This window comes from Ylistrum balloti, unplaced genomic scaffold (genome assembly GCF_031769215.1).
Source record: "Ylistrum balloti isolate Yb309-2 unplaced genomic scaffold, AGI_CSIRO_Ybal_v1 Utg370010, whole genome shotgun sequence".
Taxonomy (NCBI): domain Eukaryota; kingdom Metazoa; phylum Mollusca; class Bivalvia; order Pectinida; family Pectinidae; genus Ylistrum; species Ylistrum balloti.
This window is the reverse complement of record NW_026782083.1, coordinates 1,385,086-1,407,560: the sequence shown is the minus strand read 5'-3', so window position 1 is coordinate 1,407,560 and position 22,475 is coordinate 1,385,086. Positions and strand designations below refer to the sequence as shown.

General features: G+C 33.4%; 1 protein-coding gene across 2 annotated transcripts; it reads right to left on the bottom strand.

Annotated features, from left to right (window-relative positions):
- Window positions 1-56: 56 nt before the first annotated feature.
- LOC132548361 (synembryn-A-like) lies at window positions 57-20,874 on the bottom strand. Of its 2 annotated transcripts, none has more exons than XM_060212220.1 (15): window positions 20,730-20,874; window positions 18,017-18,064; window positions 15,190-15,409; window positions 13,998-14,067; window positions 12,558-12,633; window positions 11,354-11,406; window positions 10,446-10,626; window positions 9,612-9,706; window positions 9,184-9,355; window positions 7,742-7,840; window positions 6,902-6,966; window positions 6,615-6,697; window positions 6,024-6,171; window positions 5,510-5,629; window positions 57-5,266 (listed from the first exon to the last, which is right to left on the bottom strand). In XM_060212220.1, the coding sequence occupies exons 1-15, from the start codon at window positions 20,814-20,816 to the stop codon at window positions 5,137-5,139; spliced, it is 1,647 nt and encodes a 548-aa protein (XP_060068203.1). In that variant the 5' UTR covers window positions 20,817-20,874; the 3' UTR covers window positions 57-5,136. The 2 variants fall into 2 exon arrangements, with proteins under 2 accessions (XP_060068203.1, XP_060068204.1); XM_060212221.1 differs by having other exon boundaries at window positions 9,187-9,355.
- Window positions 20,875-22,475: the final 1,601 nt, after the last annotated feature.

Sequence of the window (22,475 nt, the reverse complement as noted above, 5' to 3'; positions counted from 1 at the left end):
TTATGTCTTGATGAAAATGTTACTGGTTTATGCAGTAGAAAGAAACACAAGAAAAGTACTTTCAGACATGACTTTATTTGGATTTTATATGATCACATTCTCACAATAAATTATAATTGAAGCTAATATTGAATATTTTAAATCAGCACTTTTTAAAAAATAATGTTTATATGTTATAGAACCTTACATTACAACATCAGCCTAACCACAAAATATGGCTGACCTCTCACACAGGCACCCAAGAGCATTCATTTTTTAAAAATCTTTTTCTTTCTTTTTTTTCCCTACTAGATTTATCCATTTAAAATGTTTCTCAATGCTATACAACAAAGACAATTCCAAGGACATAATGCTTTGTTTTTAATATTTACCGTTAACAATTAAGTAAACCTCAACACTTACATGATAAAAAGTATCACCATGATATTAGTGAAGCACCTAATGAATACTGTAGTGTGCTTTTGTTTTTGTCGAGTCACAGATGTGTTCTTCTGTTCCTAAAACAAATTTTCAGAGTATAGATTTCAGGCAAGATCATTAGTGTCTAAAATCAATCATAACAATACATGTTAGGTCTATCAATCAAATATTAATGAATAGTAGACAAAATACCCTTAAGTCTGTTATAAGACTGCTTTTGACATGAAATGCAAAACATGAACGCTGATATAGATGTGAAATATTAACAAAATACTATAAAGTCTATTGTAAATTTGTTTTTTACTTTTGTGTGGGCATGGCCCATTTTGTGAAATTGTTTTATACATATTTTACATAAACGAATCAGGTAATTTTTCTGGAGTATTTTAAGCAAGTTTTAAGAAAACTATAACATTGTCTCATGAACTGTATCTCTCTATATGTAAGCAACTTAATATGAGCACCGATGTGATATAAATGTCTATTTTAAACTGATCAACTGTCTTTAAAAATAATGACATTTCTCTACATCCATTATCCAAGCAGTTCCAAACACAACATCTGTGTAGAAAGATTGCCTTTTCCTGAAAACAACTTTACTCCACTGTAAGCAATGTATACAACACGACCATATTAAGTTTTCATTTTCTGTTGAACAAAAAGTGAAATATGTAAGCGACCATAAAGTTCCGAACTTGTCTATTCAGTCACAAAATAATCATAGAGATTATAACATTTACAATGTACTTCATCTCTCAAATGTTTTACTGAATTTTGATATCAATAATTACTATAAAACAAGTTTTGATTGGTCCATTTCATTGATCCACATTCACACTTTGCATACTCATGATTTAGCTTAATATACAGAGTCCAGACACTACCACAGAACTGATCGACGTACAATAATGCACATAACACAATAATGATTTAAAGTCAAGCCTGTAATACCTATTTAACATTCTCACAGAAGTAGGCAGTGTACATTTAGTTCTCGAACAATGATTTCATGGTATTCCACTCATTCCTATAGTGGACTATGATGAAAGTTTTATAAACCAAATACTTATACAGGTACTATATAATATTTTGCAATCTGTAAATAACTTTCTTTCCATTTGCTTTGCTGAAAAATTAGATAAATTACAATAATTTAGAAATTCTTTGGGCAAGAGATATATTTTAACAGTTTTATAAAGTTTTGACTGAGATCTGAGGTTAAGTGAGGATAAATGGTATTTATCTAATCTTACACTTAATGGCCCCATGACATGAAAATGAACCTCTAGTACACATTACACAATACACAAATAAAACAACAATAGGTGCTATGCTATACCACCTGAAGGAGGTGAATATAATGGTAGGAATTGAGATCTAAATGAGTATTACTGTTAACCAACTTTCTATTTTAATATGCAATTGATAAAAATAAATTTGCAAAATGTTAATAGTCACAAATTAAGACAGGGATGACAAACAACTATTAAAGCTTAACAGAGTACAGTTATAGTCTGTTTTACAAAACTCAATTGTTACAGATCAGAGTATAGTTTGTTTTACAAAATCAGTTGCTGTGAACTTGTGATGTAGAAATTATTCAAGATTATAGCCGAGGAAGAAAGCTGGTTTACAATATCATACTAAAGATCAACATGTCAACAAAAATTCTGTAATCTGTCATATAACTGCAAACACAATTTCATTAGAACTTGAGAGAAAAGAATTTCATGAATGTGTCTTTAGTAGCATTACACAAGTATGTCACAATTTACCTTCAGTATGCTAGACTAGAAACTCATACATCACTGAAACATTAAACAGCGATAGCAACGCCTTACTCATACCGTCATTTTTAACACAACAGGAGTCACAGTTGGTGGTTATTATGCCACTATGACGTCATAGCAACTGCTAGTAGCCATTAGATGTTTTTTTTTTTTTACTTTATGTAGTTGAAACATCAGTCTGTACTGTAAACGTGTAGCAATATATTAAAGCTCCTCTATAACCTAGGTTGTAAAACACCAGACAATGACGTGACTATTTACATCATCACTATATACAGTTATACAAAACCTGTGTAATCTGACATTAACCTTCTTACTCATCCATATCACTGTAATCTGACATCTCATCACATTTGGTTTCACCTAACGATAAAAGGTGAATTAAGTCACACAGTAACGCGATCTATGAGGTTACCTCCCTTTACCAAATAACATACCCAAGATAATTAATGATTTTACAAAGTAATACTTATAGCTAATTAAATGTTTAAAAGTTCAAACTTTCACATACAATCACAAGAGGACTGGAAAGGAAGGACATACATATACAATGTTTGACATTTCTATTTTCTACATGACATCTATAACAGAATTTGAAATCAATATGCCCATTATATCAATAATCAATGTAATTCCAAGTTGTATAGCTTTGGTTCTTTTTCCAAACACTTTTCTTTTTACTCAAAGTAACAAACTTCAAACTATCGTCGACATACCAAATCTCTCTGCTGTTTGGCTTCTCAGTGACTACATTTATACATGTACCTCTGAGAGGTGCTGTTCACAAGTCTTGCTTCTGTACTGTTCCTGGCCTACACACAACACTTACATCTATACTGTTCCTGGCCTACACAGGTCTTATTTCTGTTCTGTACTGTTCCTGGCCTACACACAACACTTACATCTATACTGTTCCTGGCCTAAACAGGTCTTATTTCTGTTCTGTGCTGTTCCTGGCCTACACACAACACTTACATCTATACTGTTCCTGGCCTAAACAGGTCTTATTTCTGTTCTGTAGTGTTCCTGGCCTACACACAACACTTACATCTATACTGTTCCTGGCCTAAACAGGTCTTATTTCTGTTCTGTACTGTTCCTGACCTACATACAAATCCTATTTCTGTACAATTCCTGGCCTACATACAAGTCCTATTTTTGCACTGTTTCTGGCCCACACATAAGGGTCTGATAGCTCAGTTGTAAGAATATTGGAGGCGACAATCTGAGGTGTGTGGTTTAACGATCCTTACTCAGAGCAGTTTATATTTTTCAAGATGCTGAGAGGCCGTCATTTGCTGTATTTGTTATGTCCTTGGACACAGCACATTACTCAACTGCTCTGAATAGCAAGTGACGGGCCTCCTGTATGTTGTTCATTGAAGTAGCAACCAGCTGTTGACTATGAAGAAACCACCTATGCATTTAAGTATTGAAAAAGTCTGTTTGGTTGTATGAAATGTTAATCTACAGATAGTGAATAGTCGAAATTCCATCATTCAAATATCACATAGTGCATCTGTCAAGTAACCATCAAGATCTTCTAGATCACTAACTTATATCTTTGTCAAAATTCCATTTTCCAAAATTTTCTTTCACAGAATCTATAATGATTTATTAAATTTTTAATCAGAAGATATAGTACGCATGTTTGAGAATCATTATTTTAAATATTGATCAAAATTTTTTTTTTCAAAGCACTGAAGATTTAAAACCAGATCATACCTTTCTTATATTTTATGTCCTCTAATATATCAACACAAAAAAAATTAAAACATTATAAGAAGATGACATTTCCAATATTTTCAAAATATAACAGCCGTAGACATTGAGAAATTTACTACCAGTTTCATATTCCTTATCAAAAATACTTTGCAATAGAAAACCCTGTAAGAAATAAGCTCTCTCTTCTATGACTACTGCCACTATAAGACAGAGGAGAGGGAACCCTCACCACTATCATCAATATCTTGGCAGCATTCCCTCGCCTCATTCAAATCTCAAATATCTCTCTATGATATATGTTGGCTTAATACTTTATACTACTCTACCTTGATCTTTGATTCATCTGGACCTGGATTTTCAAAATGACCTTAAAATTTATCCTGCAGGTGTTAATTGTAATCGCCATTCATATAAACCCTGTGTCTCTTTCTGTAATATAGCAGATTTTAATTTTGTTCATTTTTTTAGGAGACTTGCACCTTCCAAAAATGCTCCACAAAATATCTTAAATTGAGTGAATTAATATACATATAATAAACACAAAAAAGAAATATATGCTTGATACTTTTCAGTTTTATACCATTGGAAAAATTCCATATTTTTAAACTACAATTACCCCCTAGATCTTTTCTGTTAGAAATTTTTCATTAGATAGCCATTATCAAAATCCAAATACCCAGGTAATATGATTTTGTTTCATGTTCCTGTAATCTCTTGAAATTATCAAAACAATGAAATCTATTAAACAGAGGAATTTATGATGTATACCATTTTCTGTTTTATTAAAGTACATTTTAGAAATTTTACAAAACAGAAATATATATGAGAGATTATAGCTTTATAATATGATAGATATTCCAGATCATCAGGCAGTGTTTTTCAGATCTAAAGACAACACAAGGTAGATTATTTAATGCTGCTTACAGAATATTGATTCCACAGCCAGTGTAAGTTTGTTCAAACATGTGTACAAACACCATCTATCTGCCAACCTGCGTAGTTAAAATATTTGACAAAACTTTGCTTGCCGTAATTTGTGGCGCAAAAAATGTCATCAGGTTCTGAATTCCAGCTTCAAACCCGGCACTTGTCAAAATTGGCAAGATTGCAACCCAGGTATATGTGGAAATATACCGTTCATCTGTCTTTATAAAGAGCAGACGATAAAATGGCCCATTCTGGCCTTTCTCTGATAGGGTTCCTAATCCAGCTCCTCCTGCTCCCCTGTTGCTCCACTGGGGTTGGTCATGTTTTCCATCAGTTCTAGAACATGTTCAACAGGCTGAGGACGGCCAGACTCATCCACACCACTCGGCTGTATTATCCCTTGGCTGTGGACAAAATAGAAATGATCTTTATTTTTTCAGAATTTTATATCATCATTTCCTTCGACAAATTCAATTAGAATTTAAAATATGCTGGTATTGGACAAACATGTCAAAAAACACCCATATGACTTAGCAAATCACTTCTCACAGTAGTATTCATCAAGTCTATTTTTTTTTCATGTAGCACATGTATATCAATTTATACCAGACAGCAAACGTGTATGTAATACAGATATAGGTACATACCATTGGAGTTTGTGCATCATGTTGACCAATTTCATGGCTTCAAACTCCTTCTGTTCTTCACTCATCCCCTCAAAAGGGTCTGGTTTGTCCTCCTCCCACCTTCCAGTAACAGGATTTACCCTAAAATGAAAAACCAATAATTTGTGTTTAACTATCAATTAAAAGATATTTAGAATGTCTGTGTCAAACAATGATTAAATTCTGTGTAGCCAGTCCTTTTTTCAGATTTTTTCAGAAAGACTAAACACCAAGATTAAAAATCACTTGATGACTTACAAATATACAAATTTAATTAACGAAAAAATAGGTACAATCTGTCTTAACACTACATTGATCAATGTTTCCTAAGTCTTTCTCCAGATTTAAAACAGGTTTTATTATCTTCAGCAGAACTTCATATCTCTTGTATAAAAATGATTCCAGATGGTCTGTTTTAATTATATGTTGGGCAAGGACTTTCTTTTATTCAATCAATCTTTTTCAGTAGATACTGAAGTAGTAATCATGAATTTACATGTCTCGCAGTTGGCTATACTCTTCTGTGTCCGAGTCATCCGAGTTGCTGGAGTAGTCTCCCCCTGACTTCCCTCCGAGCAGAAGACCCCGATTGGCTAGGAGCCCAGCACTGTTCCCATAGCCAGTGTACTTCACCATTCTGTTGACTAAAGGCAACAAGACATACACAGATAAAATAACTCTGCTGGCATCTATATTTTAAATATGGCTTAAAGTTAAATTAATAAAGGAGTGTCAAAAATTCTTCAAATCTGCAAATTATTTAAACTGTGATTTTTTGAGATCAGAAACAACATTCTTGTTATATCTTTGATAGAAGAATTGGTGAAACATTCAAATCAAAATATAAACTACTCTAGCAACTTACTATTTAACAAACACACACACTAAACTTTGGTTGAGTCAATTTCATATACATATATTCATATTAGAAAATGGTTACCCAGTATATATTTCTACAAATGTGACCACAATCTAGGTTTCCATCCAGTAAGTGAAAAAACTACTTAATCCATAGGATGAACATATTGAATTTGTATCTTCCATGTCCAACAATTATGTATGATTACAAAAACCTAACCATCCTTACCACTCTCTTTACACAAAACAAACAGAAAATCAGCAGCCAGGTCCTTCACATCTGTGATCGGTGATGTTAACAGCTTACATAGTCTGTAACACACAAGGAATTTAATAATTTCGAAAATACTAAAACACAAATGAATACAAATATTATGCTACATATCTTACATATGTGAATTTTTCTTAATCCAGACAGAACAAACAGTTAACTAAGGCTGTCTACTTGAATATCTAAACTATTCAGGTATATGTGTTAAGATCAGGGTGTAATGGGAAAGAGGGGAGACAACTTACCTGTTTCTAAGTGTATCTCCATCTTCTGGTAATTTCTTCACCTCATCCTTCAAAGGTGGTAACACCTGGTTGGAGGAAAAAAAAAAACAACTTAAAATTAAGTTGAATATATATATTGTTTTCCAATATCATATCCCTGTAGCAATCTCATGAAACAGTACAAGCTAGGACAAAATAGGCACAAAATGGCACAACCAGATTCTGCTGTTCCACCCTTGTCAATTTGTGGTGAAAAGGATGCACAACAACAATTGTATCTTGTGCATATGAGCTGAATTGTGATATGCATCAGCACGCAAACTATTCCTGTTGATTTGGAAAGACCGACAAAATCAAACAAAGATGTTGGCCACGAAGTGGAAAGAATGATGGTGTACAAAAATTATATTGGGTAATGAATTATGTGTAAATGTAGAATTTTCAGGAACTAAGAAAATTGTCTTGCTTTTATTTCATAAATGTGAAACGAGATTTTTGCTGAAACATATCTTTTAAGTGTATCCACTTCCTTAAATGAAGACAATATTCTTGGGGTGTTTCAGTAGGCCATTTTGTCAAATTGTTTTGCATTGGAGCAGCTTCTCTTTTGAATGTAATCACAGACCATTCCAAAAACATATGTATATACTATTTAGAAATCAAGTTTTCTCTGAACATTTATAAATGCTTTGAATAACTCTATAGGTTGGTATCTAATAAGGTAGTCAGAATTATTCTGAAATTCTTTCAACATTATATATTTGTTTGGATTTAATTAACATCAGAACTGCCACTATAAAAAGTGAGGAGTCATCATTCAAACAATAATGGGGGAAAGAACTCATGGAAGAATATACCTACCTTAGAGCGACAGAACTTGCGGATAGCTCTATTAGCCCTACATGTCTCACACAGGCAATGAAGAATAGGAGTGAGGCTTTCCTTCAGCGACTTCATCGGCTATAACACAAACAAACTTATTTAATACATTTGTATAGTTGGTAATGCCATAATTATCCTGCAATATGCCTACACATCACTTCTTTCTCAAGTCAGCGGCTGGACTTATTACATGACCTAAGAGTCAAAACATCACATCTTTCTCTTAGTTAGGGGCTGGACTTATTACACGGCCCAGGAGTCAACACATCACTTCTGTCTTAAAGTCAGGGGCTGGACTTATTACACGGCCCAGGAGTCAACACATCACTTCTTTCTCAAAGTCATGGGCTGGACTTATTACACGACCCAGGAGTCAACACATCACTTCTTTCTTAAAGTCAGGGGCTGGACTTATTTCACGGCCCAGGAGTCAACACATCACTTCTTTCTCAAAGTCATGGGTTGGACTTGTTTCACGACCCAGGAGTCAACACATCACTTCTTTCTTAAAGTCAGGGGCTGGACTTATTACACGACCCAGGAGTAAATTTGTACATGGCTAAAAGGGTTAAGGTTATTATTTGTTGGTGTAACTATAAAATACCTTAAGTTGTAGTAATTTACGATCAGTTGATGTGAAGTTGCATCAGACCATGTAAATTACTAAAGAAGGTATGACTGCTGTGTACAAATAGTTCAGTGTCTAATAAAGAGACAGAATAAAATTTGTAAGTATTACCACGTCTAGCCTGTTGTAGAAGAGACAGAATAAGATTTATAAGTATTACCACGTCTAGCGTGTTGTAGAAGAGACAGAATAAGATTTATAAGTATTACCACGTCTAGCGTGTTGTAGAAGAGACAGAATAAGATTTATAAGTATTACCACGTCTAGCGTGTTGTAGAAGAGATAGAATAAAATTTATAAGTATTACCACGTCTAGCCTGTTGTAGAAGAGACAGAATAAGATTTATAAATATTACCACGTCTAGCGTGTTGTAGAAGAGACAGAATAAGATTTATAAGTATTACCACGTCTAGCGTGTTGTAGAAGAGACAGAATAAGATTTATAAGTATTACCACGTCTAGCGTGTTGTAGAAGAGACAACAAGATTTATAAGTATTACCACGTCTAGCGTGTTGTAGAAGAGATAGAATAAAATTTATAAGTATTACCACGTCTAGCCTGTTGTAGAAGAGACAGAATAAGATTTATAAATATTACCACGTCTAGCGTGTTGTAGAAGAGACAGAATAAGATTTATAAGTATTACCACGTCTAGCGTGTTGTAGAAGAGACAGAATAAGATTTATAAGTATTACCACGTCTAGCGTGTTGTAGAAGAGACAACAAGATTTATAAGTATTACCACGTCTAGCGTGTTGTAGAAGAGATAGAATAAAATTCATAAGTATTACCACGTCTAGCCTGTTGTACAGAAAGTCCAGCAGGACTATAACTGCCTCCATATTTTTCCCATCAAACTCTACATCTTTATTCTCCATGCCACCAACGTCAATCTCGTTAAGAGGGATAAGTAACTCCTCATAGCAGTCTCGTGGGATGTTTGTTAGTAGGTTCACCGTGTGACTAAAAATAAAACATCACGTATAATTCACAACAAAGGTGTGACCAGTATATCAATCAATGTACTTTTATCTAGTACAGTACTGATATTTGATTTTTGATGTTACACAAATAAGATATCAACTTTTCAAAGCAAATCTCAGAACATTCAATGTTTTAACTAAGATTTAACCTAGGATGAATAATAACTTCAATCTGTGTTCTACACTGAATTCCAGTTTTAATTATTTTGGAAGTAAATGTGTGATAGTTTAGTTACCTCTTCAGTTCCTCCTGACGATCTTTGCTCTGTGTTCTACACATCAATAGGTCCCGCAGTACACTGACCAGGCGCATGAAGTGAGCTTCCTCTTCCTGTATCGAGACAATAATATGTTGTTAGCGTTTTTTTTATGATTTATGTCAGACTGTTTGAAAAGTAACAAGTATGATAATATTTACCAAAACTAGTAGAACTCAAAGAGTGCTAGTAATTCATGACAGTATTCAATATGAGACAAGTGACAGAAATATTGAATTTCTTAGGCCCTTTTATCAAATATTTTTACAGGTTTAATAACATTTCAAATGAGGCAGTAAAATATTCAAGTATGTAATTACAGTATCACATTTTGACTTCAAACATTGAATTTATAGTCAGAAACTGAAATGCATTACTTGAGAGGAAAAATGAAGAACTCTCCAAATAGAGTACTTTTAAACCATTATAATCTAGATAATAAGCTAAGACCACTTATAAACATTAAATCTTAAGTTTTTAATAAAATCAACATTTATTTACAGCTGAAATGAAAACAAAGTAAACCAGGACTCACACAGGTTAACCTCATCCTCTATTTTGTACACAAGTGAACAAGGATGATGTTTGACCTTTAACCTTCACAAATGACCACAAAATCAGGTGTAGACCATGGTGATTTGATGCTATGGTGTGAATAAGAACCGGTTCAGAGCTTGCACATATTGCACAAATGGACACACAAAAAGATTGCTATATACCCCCTTAAAGTGAGGATTAACGTTTTGGAGTAAAACTACCACCTGTTTGGATCTATGTGTATGGCAACCAATGATTTCCTTTGAATTTTCTCACCTCATCTAAAGCATTTTTATCAATCGGGACTGTGATGTTAAAGAGAATTTTGAGGATTTCGCAGCAGAGATCAACTTCCTGTTCTGTGAGTCCAGACTGTCGAGCATCTGCATCCCGTAGGATTAAGTCAACAACTTCCATCAGATATGTAAACCCGTGCAACTCATAACGGATCAAGGGTCTAAATGAAATATAAAATGAATAATGAAATAAATAGGAAAATCCACGGTTCATATCAAAACAGAAATATGACATGACATAACAAATGAATATTATAATTACCAAATAACAATGTTGGAGAGTAAGAAAGTGCATAGATAAAGAATGTTAATGTTTATTGAAAACAAGAGGCCCAAGGGCCTTAACAGTCACCTGATTCACAAGGCTTCTTGTATTATGTCATAGAAATGATTTTGTTTAAAAAAGTAAGATTAATTATGTTGTAGACATAATGTTCATGTGAATTGTGTATACATAAATTCCTGTACCAAGCTAAGGCTTCTAACCAAGTTTGAATTAAAAAGTATTATCAAAACTAGTTAATTAAATTTCCCTATAAAAATGGTTAACTTAATCCAAATGAAAAAGTCTCTATGATTGGGTATGATACTGGTGTAACAGCTGTCAGTTCCGGCTAACAAATGTTGGTGTAACAGCTGTCAGTTCTGGCTAACAAATGTTGGTGTAACAACTGTCAGTTCTGGCTAACAAAGGTTGGTGTAACAGCTGTCAATTCCGGCTAACAAATGTTGGTGTAACAGCTGTCAGTTACGGCTAACAAATGTTGGTGTAACAGCTGTCAATTCCGGCTAACAAAGGTTGGTGTAACAACTTTCAGTTCTGGCTAACAAAGGATGGTGTAACAACTGTCAGATCTGGCTAACAAATGTTGGTGTAACAACATTTACCTTGTTTCAGCACACAGGGCAGTCAACAGGAACAGCATCCTCATATCAAAGAACTGTCAAACATAACAAACATTTTTTTTCTCTTCAATTTACTTGATGTAAAGTTCAACAGGACATACCAAAAGTACATAAACTTACAATTTCTTATTTTTTTAAGAGTAATTCCTACTTGATTTTAGAAACAATATGCCGAAGAGCATTGAAAATGCTCTTAGCATAAAAATTAAAAGTTGGTTGTTTATAAGCGTGAAAACAGGAGGTCAAATTGGCCACCATCGCTCATCTGATATTCTATTCTTTTCCAAAATATATTTAAAATTTCACTTTATTGACATTTATTGTCTTTATTACTGAGAAAAAGTTGCTTGAAGGCAATAACAAATTTGTGACATTGTGACATTGGACATGGATCAAGGTAATTTCTTTTTGAAAAGAGTACCATAATTTCTTGCGTATAGCCCGCATTATAAAACAAAGCAAAAAAAGTGTATCCCTCCAAACAGAATTGGCAATATGGATGCGGTGCCAACGATGTTTAATGTTTATACATTGTAGCCTTTTCTTCTTGTTATTTCTTATATTCAAAGTTCCCCTGTTACATAGATATTTTACGGCCCGCAATTTTCAGTGGTTTTGGAAAACATTTTGTCATATAGCCTGCTTCATGAGATAGCCCACAGAAAGCATTTTTTAATGTTTTAAATTGTATAGACTACTGGCAATATGCACAAAATTAAAGTAGTACTTCTTCCAAAAAGAAATGTAGCCAAATATCATAAATCTGTGACCTTGTTTGAAGGTTGTAACAAATTTAACCTTTCTGAACTTGAATATAGGTCAATGACATTCTTTTCATTAACTTTGTGAGGCTTCATCCATGGCAACTTTCAACCAAATATCACTCCTCTTAGCCTTTTGGTTATTGAGATTAAAAGTGAAAAGGTGATCACAGACAGACACTGTACTATTGCATAAGCTCACTTGGGTCATTGGGCTGGATGACCTAATAAAACTGGTGATCTACTGTTAGTACAAATTTTTTCTCTAATAAACTAAAAAGAAAATTTATTTTCAGGAATTACATCACTGGTTATTTTTAAAAGAAGTAAACATTTGTTAAAAACAAGAGTATTATTAATTTTCCATGTTTAAATCTGTAATATTTGTGTATTAGTGCATGATGTACCAGTGTCACCAGCATTACCTTTATTTCAAATTTAAGATCAGGGTCTTTGTACGTCTTCAGTCGCTGTATGATCCCCTCCACACATCCATTTTTACTACAAAGAAACAAAATGAAATTTAGGATATAATTTCAAGAGGCAGTACACGTACATAATCCTCCAAAGTAATATTAATGCTGCCATTCCATTATGTATACGTGTAATTTTGGAATCTTTTACTATTGAACTGCTGTATTAAAGTGCATCATGTTATTTTTTTCTTCCAATCCATTTTGTTGATTCAATTTTATTTTTATTTGCAACAGGCAGGATGTTCAAACAACTACCAGTTATGCACACAATCTCTTTGTATAAACAGATAGTTTTATCCCATTTGTTATTAGACTACAGCAATTACTGTAAAAAAAACCCTGCATAATGTGCGCAAGTATTTTTTGGGCTTGAAAATAGTATACATGCTTCTACTTGCATTATGTGAGCACTTCAGTCAAAATTGATCTGAGAACGTTCAGCTAACATCAGACCAATGACATAAAGTTAAAATATTGAAAGTATTCTCTTTAAAATTTGTTTTTATCTTATTTACTGACTTTTAATTACCTTATATTCTATTATAGGCACAATACAAATGAAGGAAAAAACCTGTCTAATATTTGTGCACTTCTTGTTTATTTTCTTTGACATCAGACATGCTATACTTTATCATTCACTTGCCAAACCAATTAATCCATATTTGTTTATCTTACGTACACAAACACTTGTCTTCATGCTAGGCCTATCGGTAATTAGCAGTGTTCAGTGTTGAAATCACAGTTACAAGTACTTATCTACCTATTAATGACGAAACCAGGTAATCACAATCTCCAAGAGTCAAGTTTTCTTTCATGTCTTACTGTCACATCGTGTGCACGCCAGCTGACCTAAATTGAGGCCCCATCTCTCCAAATTTTGCCAATACCCATGAAAATAGACATGTGCTCATGGCTTCTGCCAATTTCTGAACAGTTGATCATGCAAGTGTTTCACATTATAATCAACAATTGTAAGGACCCAGTTTTCTGTCTTGCTAGATGCTATCACATCTTTTTTATAAAACACCTTGTCCTGAAGTTGTATGATACTGACCTGGATAGTTTGCATATATATATATAAACAGCGATTATCTTATTCATCATTGTTGTTCATAATGAAACCATCAGATTTTGTTGTGTTAAATTACACACCAGATAATCCTGACAATCAATGGTGACGGCCACATAGAATCTTAAAATTTTCCATAAAAAAACCCTTGAAAATCCTATAGCTAAGTAATGTGCACACTCCCACTTTGGATGTTTACTTACTCAGAAAAACTGTGTACATTATGTGGGTTTTTATGGTACTGCTTTACCTCACTGTGTATCACAGTCAGGGATAGCACGTCCACATAGCATTATCAGTTACTTTCTTGAAACACTCACCTGCAGACTCTCTGGACTTGAACATTGTTGAATATTAAGTTACAAAGACACTTCTGTGCTTCCACCATCACTACAAAAAAATTTATCAACATCATTGCTTAATATTATTCCAGAGTGAATTCTTAAATTGAGTCTGATCTAAATGTAAAGACATTCAACTTCAAAGCTGTATCTGAAAGATATTGAGGGAATCTCTACTAGTGCCTGATTTTTGTTGTGTCAATCCTAAATCTGAGATACATTCATGCCTTAGTTTGTACTCAATCCAAATACATGTAGTCATTATCAATTTGCTGTAATTTCCAACGTTTATATTTCATATATCCTAGAGACAAAATTTCAGGAAGGACGGTTTGTCAATTATACACAACTTATTAGTACAAGTCCAATCTAAATACAAATTCTGTTCAGAAGATGTAGGGGGTAAGATTTTTAAAAATGACTAACATGGCAACTATTGTAAATTTTATGGCTTGGGATTTCAATAAGAATCATCTCATGATGAACTAAAATTCATGAGTTCAGAATCCTGTCACAATAAAATTTAAGAAGTTTTTCAAGGTAGCTGCCATGGCAGATAAGAAACATCAGTATACAAGTATTCATATGACTGACTTATGAAATGTATCTATATAAGTCATGTGTAAAACATGACAAGCCACTGTTTGAACACAAAATACATCAATATCTAATATATGTAACTAAAAAATTTGACAATTCACTTGTCAGTACTGTCGCTATTACTTCATTGATCATATATCTACTTCAGTAATACGCATCCAACGAACATTTGTTTGTTAGGGTCCAGTACCAATATTAAACTATATCGTCTATATTACTAGATTCTATCTTTCACACTGAGTAATACGCATCATAACCTATGTTGTGGTCCAGTATATCCAAATTATTGTTCATCTGTTATTTCTGTCTACTTTGTTTCTGTCTTTGTTTTTGCCCGTATTGTCCCTAACTTTGTGTTTGTTTTATGTTTTATATATGTGATGTAATTAAAGTAATATTTGTGTGTTAAGAAAGGGGAAAATTGCCACAAAAATCATGTGTCTGCACTCTAGCTATTACTTCATTGATCATGTATATATATTATAAAAGTCAAATTTATAAAACTTAAGCCTTAAGTTCAACTCTGACCGTCTTTGTTTGACCTCTGACCTCAGCCAGTAATACCACTCACCATCAGGGTCACCATTCTGTATGGTTACACACTCGCCCTCCTCTTCAGAGTAATGCTGGAGACCTGCCATCTTCATCATCAGGTTGAGAGCCACCTCCGATATCATGCCTGCCAATTTCTCTTTCTCACGACTAAACAGTCTCAGTGTCTCCAGGCATAGGATGTGGCATTTGGCAGCACCCTGTACCCGCAGGAGGTCCAGGATGGCCTCCACACATTTCTACAAAATCAAATCATTATTTCCAACAATATTAGTAGTTTTTTTTTTTAGGAAACTTACAATGTATCTGGGATTTTATCTTTCCCTCCATGACCTGGTCTCTATGCTTTATACCCAACCTAGCCTCTAACCTTCTAGATCTAGCCTTTATAATCTATCCCCAACCTACCAAGCCCCTACCATATATATACCTCACAGATCTAGTCCCTACATTCTATCCCCAACCTAGCCCCTTCCATACCTCCTAGATGTAGCCCCTATATTCTATCCCCAACCTAGCCCCTACCATACCTTCTTATCTAACCCCTACATTCCATCCCAAAAATAAAACCTATTCCATCCCTCGACCACACCCTTATATTCTATTCCCTATAATCAAGCCCCTATTCCAACTCCTTGATCTTGTCCCTATATATCAGATTTGACATGTGCCACATGCAGTTTTCTGATGTTTGTAGATCTGTACGGGTGCAATCTCTTTGAGATATTGAAATCAATCTCAACATAGAAAAGCTAAAATGCCAAGAGGAAAAACAGTGCTATACGTTTTGATAATCAATTTGATCATACGAAGATTTAAAGAAATAAGTTTAAAACTTCAAAGAGAAAACTCTGAACAAAAACAAATTAATGCTGAAAAGAACAATGGCTAATAACTCTTCGAAATATTGTTGAATCAAAATGCTATTTATACAAACATTGCCTCTTATTGTTATGGTTTTAAAGCCTAACAAATCAATGGGATTTATATCCCCCGCTTTCCAAACATATTGTGAATAAATATTTCAGAGGTTAGGAGTAAACATGTCATAATGCTATATAGAATGATATATTCTCTTGAGCTATGATGCATTGCTTTAAAGCCAAAGAAAGATGTAAAGGATTATAGAGAGTAGATGTTTTATTGGACAAATCAAATATCAACCAATAAAGTGAATTAATTGAAGAAAACTTGCATACTAGTAACTATAATGGAGCTAAGCAGATCAATGGTCATTAGCAGGTATAGTAGTCCACACAATATGATGATCAGTACAGGGGACTGGAAATAGATATTAACAGATGATACTGATTGCTGAAATCAGTCTTATGTGCCCTAATATGCATCTGCTGACCAAGTTTCATCTAAATAGGATCATATTTAGGGAAGTTAGAGCACGGCAATGAATCGACCAATGAAATCAAAGGATACCTCATTAGCATGCATAATTATTAACAGATGATACTGATAGCCAACACAGTCTTAATGACCCCAAGATGCATCTGCGGACCAAGTTTCACCCAAATTGGATGATATTTGGGAAATTAGAACATGGAAATGAAAGTGTGACAGACAGATGGACGGACAGACAAACCCAAATTAGTATTCCCCATTTCTGTGAAAGCGGGGGATAACAAGTTTCAAATCAATCTGTTCAAACATGAGGGAGGAAATAATTTGAAAATAAGAAGAGTAAATTTCTGGACAAGATTAATATCATGAAAACAACAAGGGTAGTAACTCTTTGAACCCCAAACAAATCAAATTACTGTTCAAGAAAACATATCTAATGCTGATTATCCTACTTTATCAGTTATGGTATATAACACCATGACAAAGTCATTAGTGTTCTTTTCAGTTACAATAACTACATGTATAAGCCACGGGTCTGGTTTTTAGTGATTTTTTTAGATTTGATCCACATGTAAGATGCATCGGGATATAAGCCGCACCCTTGTGGTAACAGTTATATTGACCAAAGTTTGTTGATATAACAGACAATGCAAGCCAATTTATCAAGATCATCAGTGAAACATTTAAAATAAGTTTTCAAATTAATTATACACAGATAATCCATTATTTCATCAACGAGTTTCAAAAATGTATAAAAGCAATTATCAAACTTGTTTGGCTTGAGAGCCTTCAAAGATTGTCTACACACAGAAATAAGGCCTAACATTCTGAACGGTTTACTTAACAATATCTCCATATGTGTCTGTACTGTTAAATATTAGCGAAGGCACTTGCACGCTGACAGAATTCTTATAGTCCAATATCATTTCTTGTAAGTTACACCAAGCTATTCTTATTGTAAACAAGTATGGTGGTCATTCTGGAATTTGACACGATGACCTATCAATCCCAGGATGCAACATGCTATTGTTAACTTCCGCAATGGCTTCCGAAATACATAATGGTCCGGAACCAATGTCCAGACGATATCCTTCATATTGCTTTTTTTCCATTCTGCTGATTAATTTTGTCCACATATAAGTGTTTAATCCGTATGCCCGAACACTAAGGCAAAAAACACAGCTTATATGATAGATTATATTACATCAGTATCTAGGAGAACTATTGTTAGTTTGTGATTACAAGAGTCATATGTACAATGAGGTCTCATACTTAATGGTAAATTTCAATAACAAATTTTTAACCAAGAAAATCAAAATCGGCTCTTAATTGTATCTTCATATTTCTTTAAACAGGAGTAAACATATAAATTAGTATCATTCAATTTATAATGTCATAAAGAAATTGAAAAAGATTTCTCCAAGCTCTCATGGAATTGTTTTCAATACTTCAAGAAAATGTCTGTAGTTATACATATGTAATTATATATATACCTGTTTTACATCCAAAGTCAGTTCAGGAAAACTGAAGGTCTGTGCATTCTGAAAAATACCAAACCAAAACCCAATGACATATAATAAACATTCTGATCAACACATGACATGGATTAAAGATATCACAAAACAGATGATCTATACCATTCTACAAATCTAAATTTCAAAATTCCCATATTTCTCGTTTCTACAACATGCCAAAGTTTCTTTCACAAATCAAAATCATGAAATAGGTACCTATTTTTCTTTCTGTCTAGTGTTAGTTCAAATCAGTTAACATGTGTTTCAAAAGATAATCCTATTATCGTATTTTTCAATATCCCAAACAGGACATAAGATAATATATTCACCGATTAGTAGCCATACTAATTTGTTAGTACCATCCATGTTTTTAAACACTGTCATGATTCTGAGCGATGTGGACTCTTGTAGATCAAACCATTTATTAAATTGTTTATTATCAGAGTCTGAACTAAATGCAATAGATCATTTATCCAATGTTATTTGACCGCTAGCTCTGACTCCTGGTTTATGTATTCCATTACCATAGTAACCAGACAAAAATTGTTGGATATCAAATTGATTGATGAATTTGGCAGATCATGAATCATTGGTTGAAAAGATAAGGAAAAATGTCTGCTCCAGAGTTCAAGTGTTTGATGACAAGAGATATTCTTGACAAAGTTGTGATAGGCAAATGTTAATTGAACAAAATTTCAGAATATACTGCAGGCATGCTAAAGAAAACAATTAAGGACAAGTACAGAGGTCGTAAAAAACATAATTCTGTAATTCTAAGCATCTATAAATGTATTTAGATAAACACTTTCCTGCTTTATTCTTTGTAAACAAATACAATATCAATATTATATGATGATATACTACAATATCAATATTATATGATGACATACCACAATATTTATATCATATGATGATACACACAAAATATCAATATTGATAAAAGAAATTCTGTATTATTTTCTGCTTATGATCTTTATCAACAGTAATCAAAATTTCGAAAAATACAGTACAAGCAAATATAGATTTGATTTGGTATCACAGCATATTGTGTTTACAACTATGGATAATCAAATTGAATAGTAAAATAGATTACTTTTGATTTAGTTTACCATTAGTTAATAATTAATCATGAGTACAGGACCTCTTGCAATTTCTAAACAACATCCATAAATATACTGTGCAGAAATGTATTAGCTGCAAAGCTTTTTGTCAATAGTAACTTATATATATCACAACATAATCCTGCTGAACACCTTGACAAGAATCAAGCCCAGGTTCCTGCATGATAATCTATGCTCAACCAATAACTGATGAATTAGCTATTTCCTTAGTCAATTTCGTGATTAGTTTCAACTTTTGGAAATTTTATTAGCCCTACCCAACAGGTACAGTAGAATAATGTATCCATACCTGAAGTTCCCTCATTGCTAACTATCAACTGCACAGACTGGAAATGCTTTGGCTAACAAAACTGTAGTCATGTGACAAATGGAGAAAACTTTCTGTTTTTTTTTCTCTTGGTTTAAAGGCAATTATTGAGCAACAGAAGCATGATCAATAAACTGAGTGACAGAAACTATATATACCACTATGTACAATTCACATTTTGTACACTGACCCATCAGATGAGTGACCAAGACCTTATTTAACACCACCCTGAAGGTGGACTATAGCCACTTGCTATGTATGTTATAAATGAACATCAAAAGGCAACTTGTCAACTGAAACTTTTGAACTAGGGTTTTGGACTTATATCTGGACCTGAATTTGTATATATACCAAATCTAAAGTCTACACATATAGTACTAGTGTACAATTATGTCATACTTACACAGTGTCAACAACTCATATGATACCATAAGTTTGATATTGGTCATATCATGACCTGCTTAAATTGTGAATTCAGCTAGAATCCTCTGATATTTCTTTACTTTCGCTAAGTATTTAAAAAATCTAAAATCAATTTTGGATTTAATTAGCCTTAACAATGTTCAATACAAACATAACATAAAAAGAACACCACTGAAATACAAGCAAATGTAACAACTATTTACTAATGGCAAAGAATTGATTACAAAATCATTTTCCTTGATGTACTTTAAAACACACCTTCATAATTGGTTTTCATGGGCTTTGATCTGATATGAGCAAATGTTTAGAGTTACAGAGTAACACATGTAAATAATATTTGTGATCCTGGTCATTCTTATTTACGTTTACATATGCATATGTTGTATCTGTCTGCTGGACCTAATGGGCCTCTACAGGCAGGTCAGAAAAAAAATTCAACATCATCATGATCATGATTACTTAATCAAGATGTGCATAAGACATTGCATTGGACATATTTTTGTATTGCCACTTAAATCTTCTGTTTGTGAAATCAAAGTGAAAGAACAATGAAATTTATCGTACGGTACACACACGTCTAATGCCTTGGACTAATCTAAAAGATCACGTCATAATACTCACCAATATATACTTCTTATTATATAATTACTAGACTGCTAAATACGGATCATTAGATGTGTTTCCTGGATGTTTCAAATGTTATTAGAATAAAAAGAGAAATAAACGGTAAGACTACATTATTGGAATGAAATGAGTCGCGTGCGTAATTATGAGATACCTCGATATAAATGGACCTCATTATAAATATTCAGATCGATTCTGAACGATGTTTTTGTCTCACCTTTGTCGTAAAAGCCTCGAGCACTAAACATACATCCTGTTCATTTCCAGTCTGCAATGTTTTTAAAATATTCGTGTCAATGCTCATATTTGTTGTAAATCACAAAGACCGTGTTGAAATCTGTTAATTCGGTGGAGATGTTGTTGACATTTCCATCTTTACTACGCCAGGAGAACCACTGCTTCCTCCTTGTACTCTCACGAGTAGCTCAATGATCATTAGACGAACCATTTCTGCGTTGCCGACGTACAATCAATAGCATGCATCTATTTGTGACAGAGGTTGGCGTTACCCTATTCTCTAGGGTGATGGTATATCACGTATTAAAATATCATGGCAAATAAACAAATAGATACACAAGATAAAAATAAAATAGACATAAAAAATATACAAAAGACGAACAATAAATGAACATAATTCCATACAAATTTAGATTATCAACGCTTTGTAGTAGACGTTGGCGTTTAATTGTTCTCTAGAGTGATTGTATGGAACGACTTAAAATATCATGGCAAAATAATCAGTAAATAATATAAAAGATTAAAAAATGGATAAAAGACACTTTTCCATATTAATTTGACTTACATGGTTATAGCCAAAATAATAAATTGAACTGCACCATGCAGCTGTCTCGTGCTGGCCAAAAGTTTGGAACTGTAAGAAGCGATTTTGGAAATTTGAAAATTGTCCGAGAAATATAGGCTATTACCTGGGCACAACAACCACACATAAATTAAGAAATTTCGTTATTCTCGATATTTAATGACTTAAAAATAGAACAAAACAAAAACGTAAAGAACTGGTGTTAGTATCAACACGGATTGGGTCAGAGAGAGAGAGAGAGAGAGAGAGAGAGAGAGAGAGAGAGAGAGAGAGAGAGAGAGAGAGAGAGAGAGAGAGAGAGAGAGAGAGAGAGAGAGAGAGAGAGAGCGCTGAAGTTTGGATTAGTAACAATTGGTTTGGAAATTCACTTCGTGACAAATAAGCGCAACGCAATACTTCATCAGTACGGCATATATACCTTATATTACAACTAAATTATTTTAAAATCAAATGCAAAATATGTACTTCGTTGAAGATCTGACACCGTGTACCGTCTGTTGTACACCAGATATAGGTATCTTTGAAGCGAAAGTTGACGAACACAGGTAACTCGGGCTTCGATTTTTAAAACATCCGAATCCGACATTTAACTTTTTTTAGCATGAACAAACTTGAAGTTGAATATCAAAGGAAGAAAAAACATGTGAGATATCTGTATATCTTCTCTGTAAGGGTTCCGAGTTCTGACTATCTATCCTTCGGACTGAGGCGTATATAAGGCGAGAAGTTAAGTTATTTATTTCATTTCAAAAATTGTTGTAAATAGATAAGGTTAAATTTTAATTTAATTGATCCAAACTTATGGTTGCTGTCGGAAACGATATACCAATACCAAGAAATGTGTCGCTCCTATTGTGAAATTGAAATAAGACTAATGCACATTGGACAGAGGATAAAAGTTTTTTGAACCCCGAAGTACGAATATAATACCAAACTATTTTGTGGAGTTCACTCTTTCGGCTACAGTTACATAGTGTAAAACCAATATATAATTAGTCAGATTCTTCCCAATTATATTTCCTTTAATATTAGTTAGAAAATGGTTTATTGCCTTTCAGTTCGAATTATTTTGACTTTCTAAATTGATGACCAATATTGAGATCAGTAAGAAAGTGGAGATAAAACATCAGAATAATTTAAACT

What these genes read in the sequence shown, in the direction of transcription:
- LOC132548361 (XM_060212220.1), bottom strand. Translation starts at nt 20,816, where the DNA reads ATGAGCATTGACACGAATATTTTAAAAACATTGCAGACTGGAAATGAA. An exon ending in ACAGAATGGTGACCCTGATG is followed by an intron (nt 14,068 to 15,189) that starts GTGAGTGGTATT and finishes ATTTTTTTGTAG; the next exon opens with TGATGGTGGAAGCACAGAAG. An exon ending in ATCTTAAATTTGAAATAAAG is followed by an intron (nt 11,407 to 12,557) that starts GTAATGCTGGTG and finishes TATGTTTGACAG; the next exon opens with TTCTTTGATATGAGGATGCT.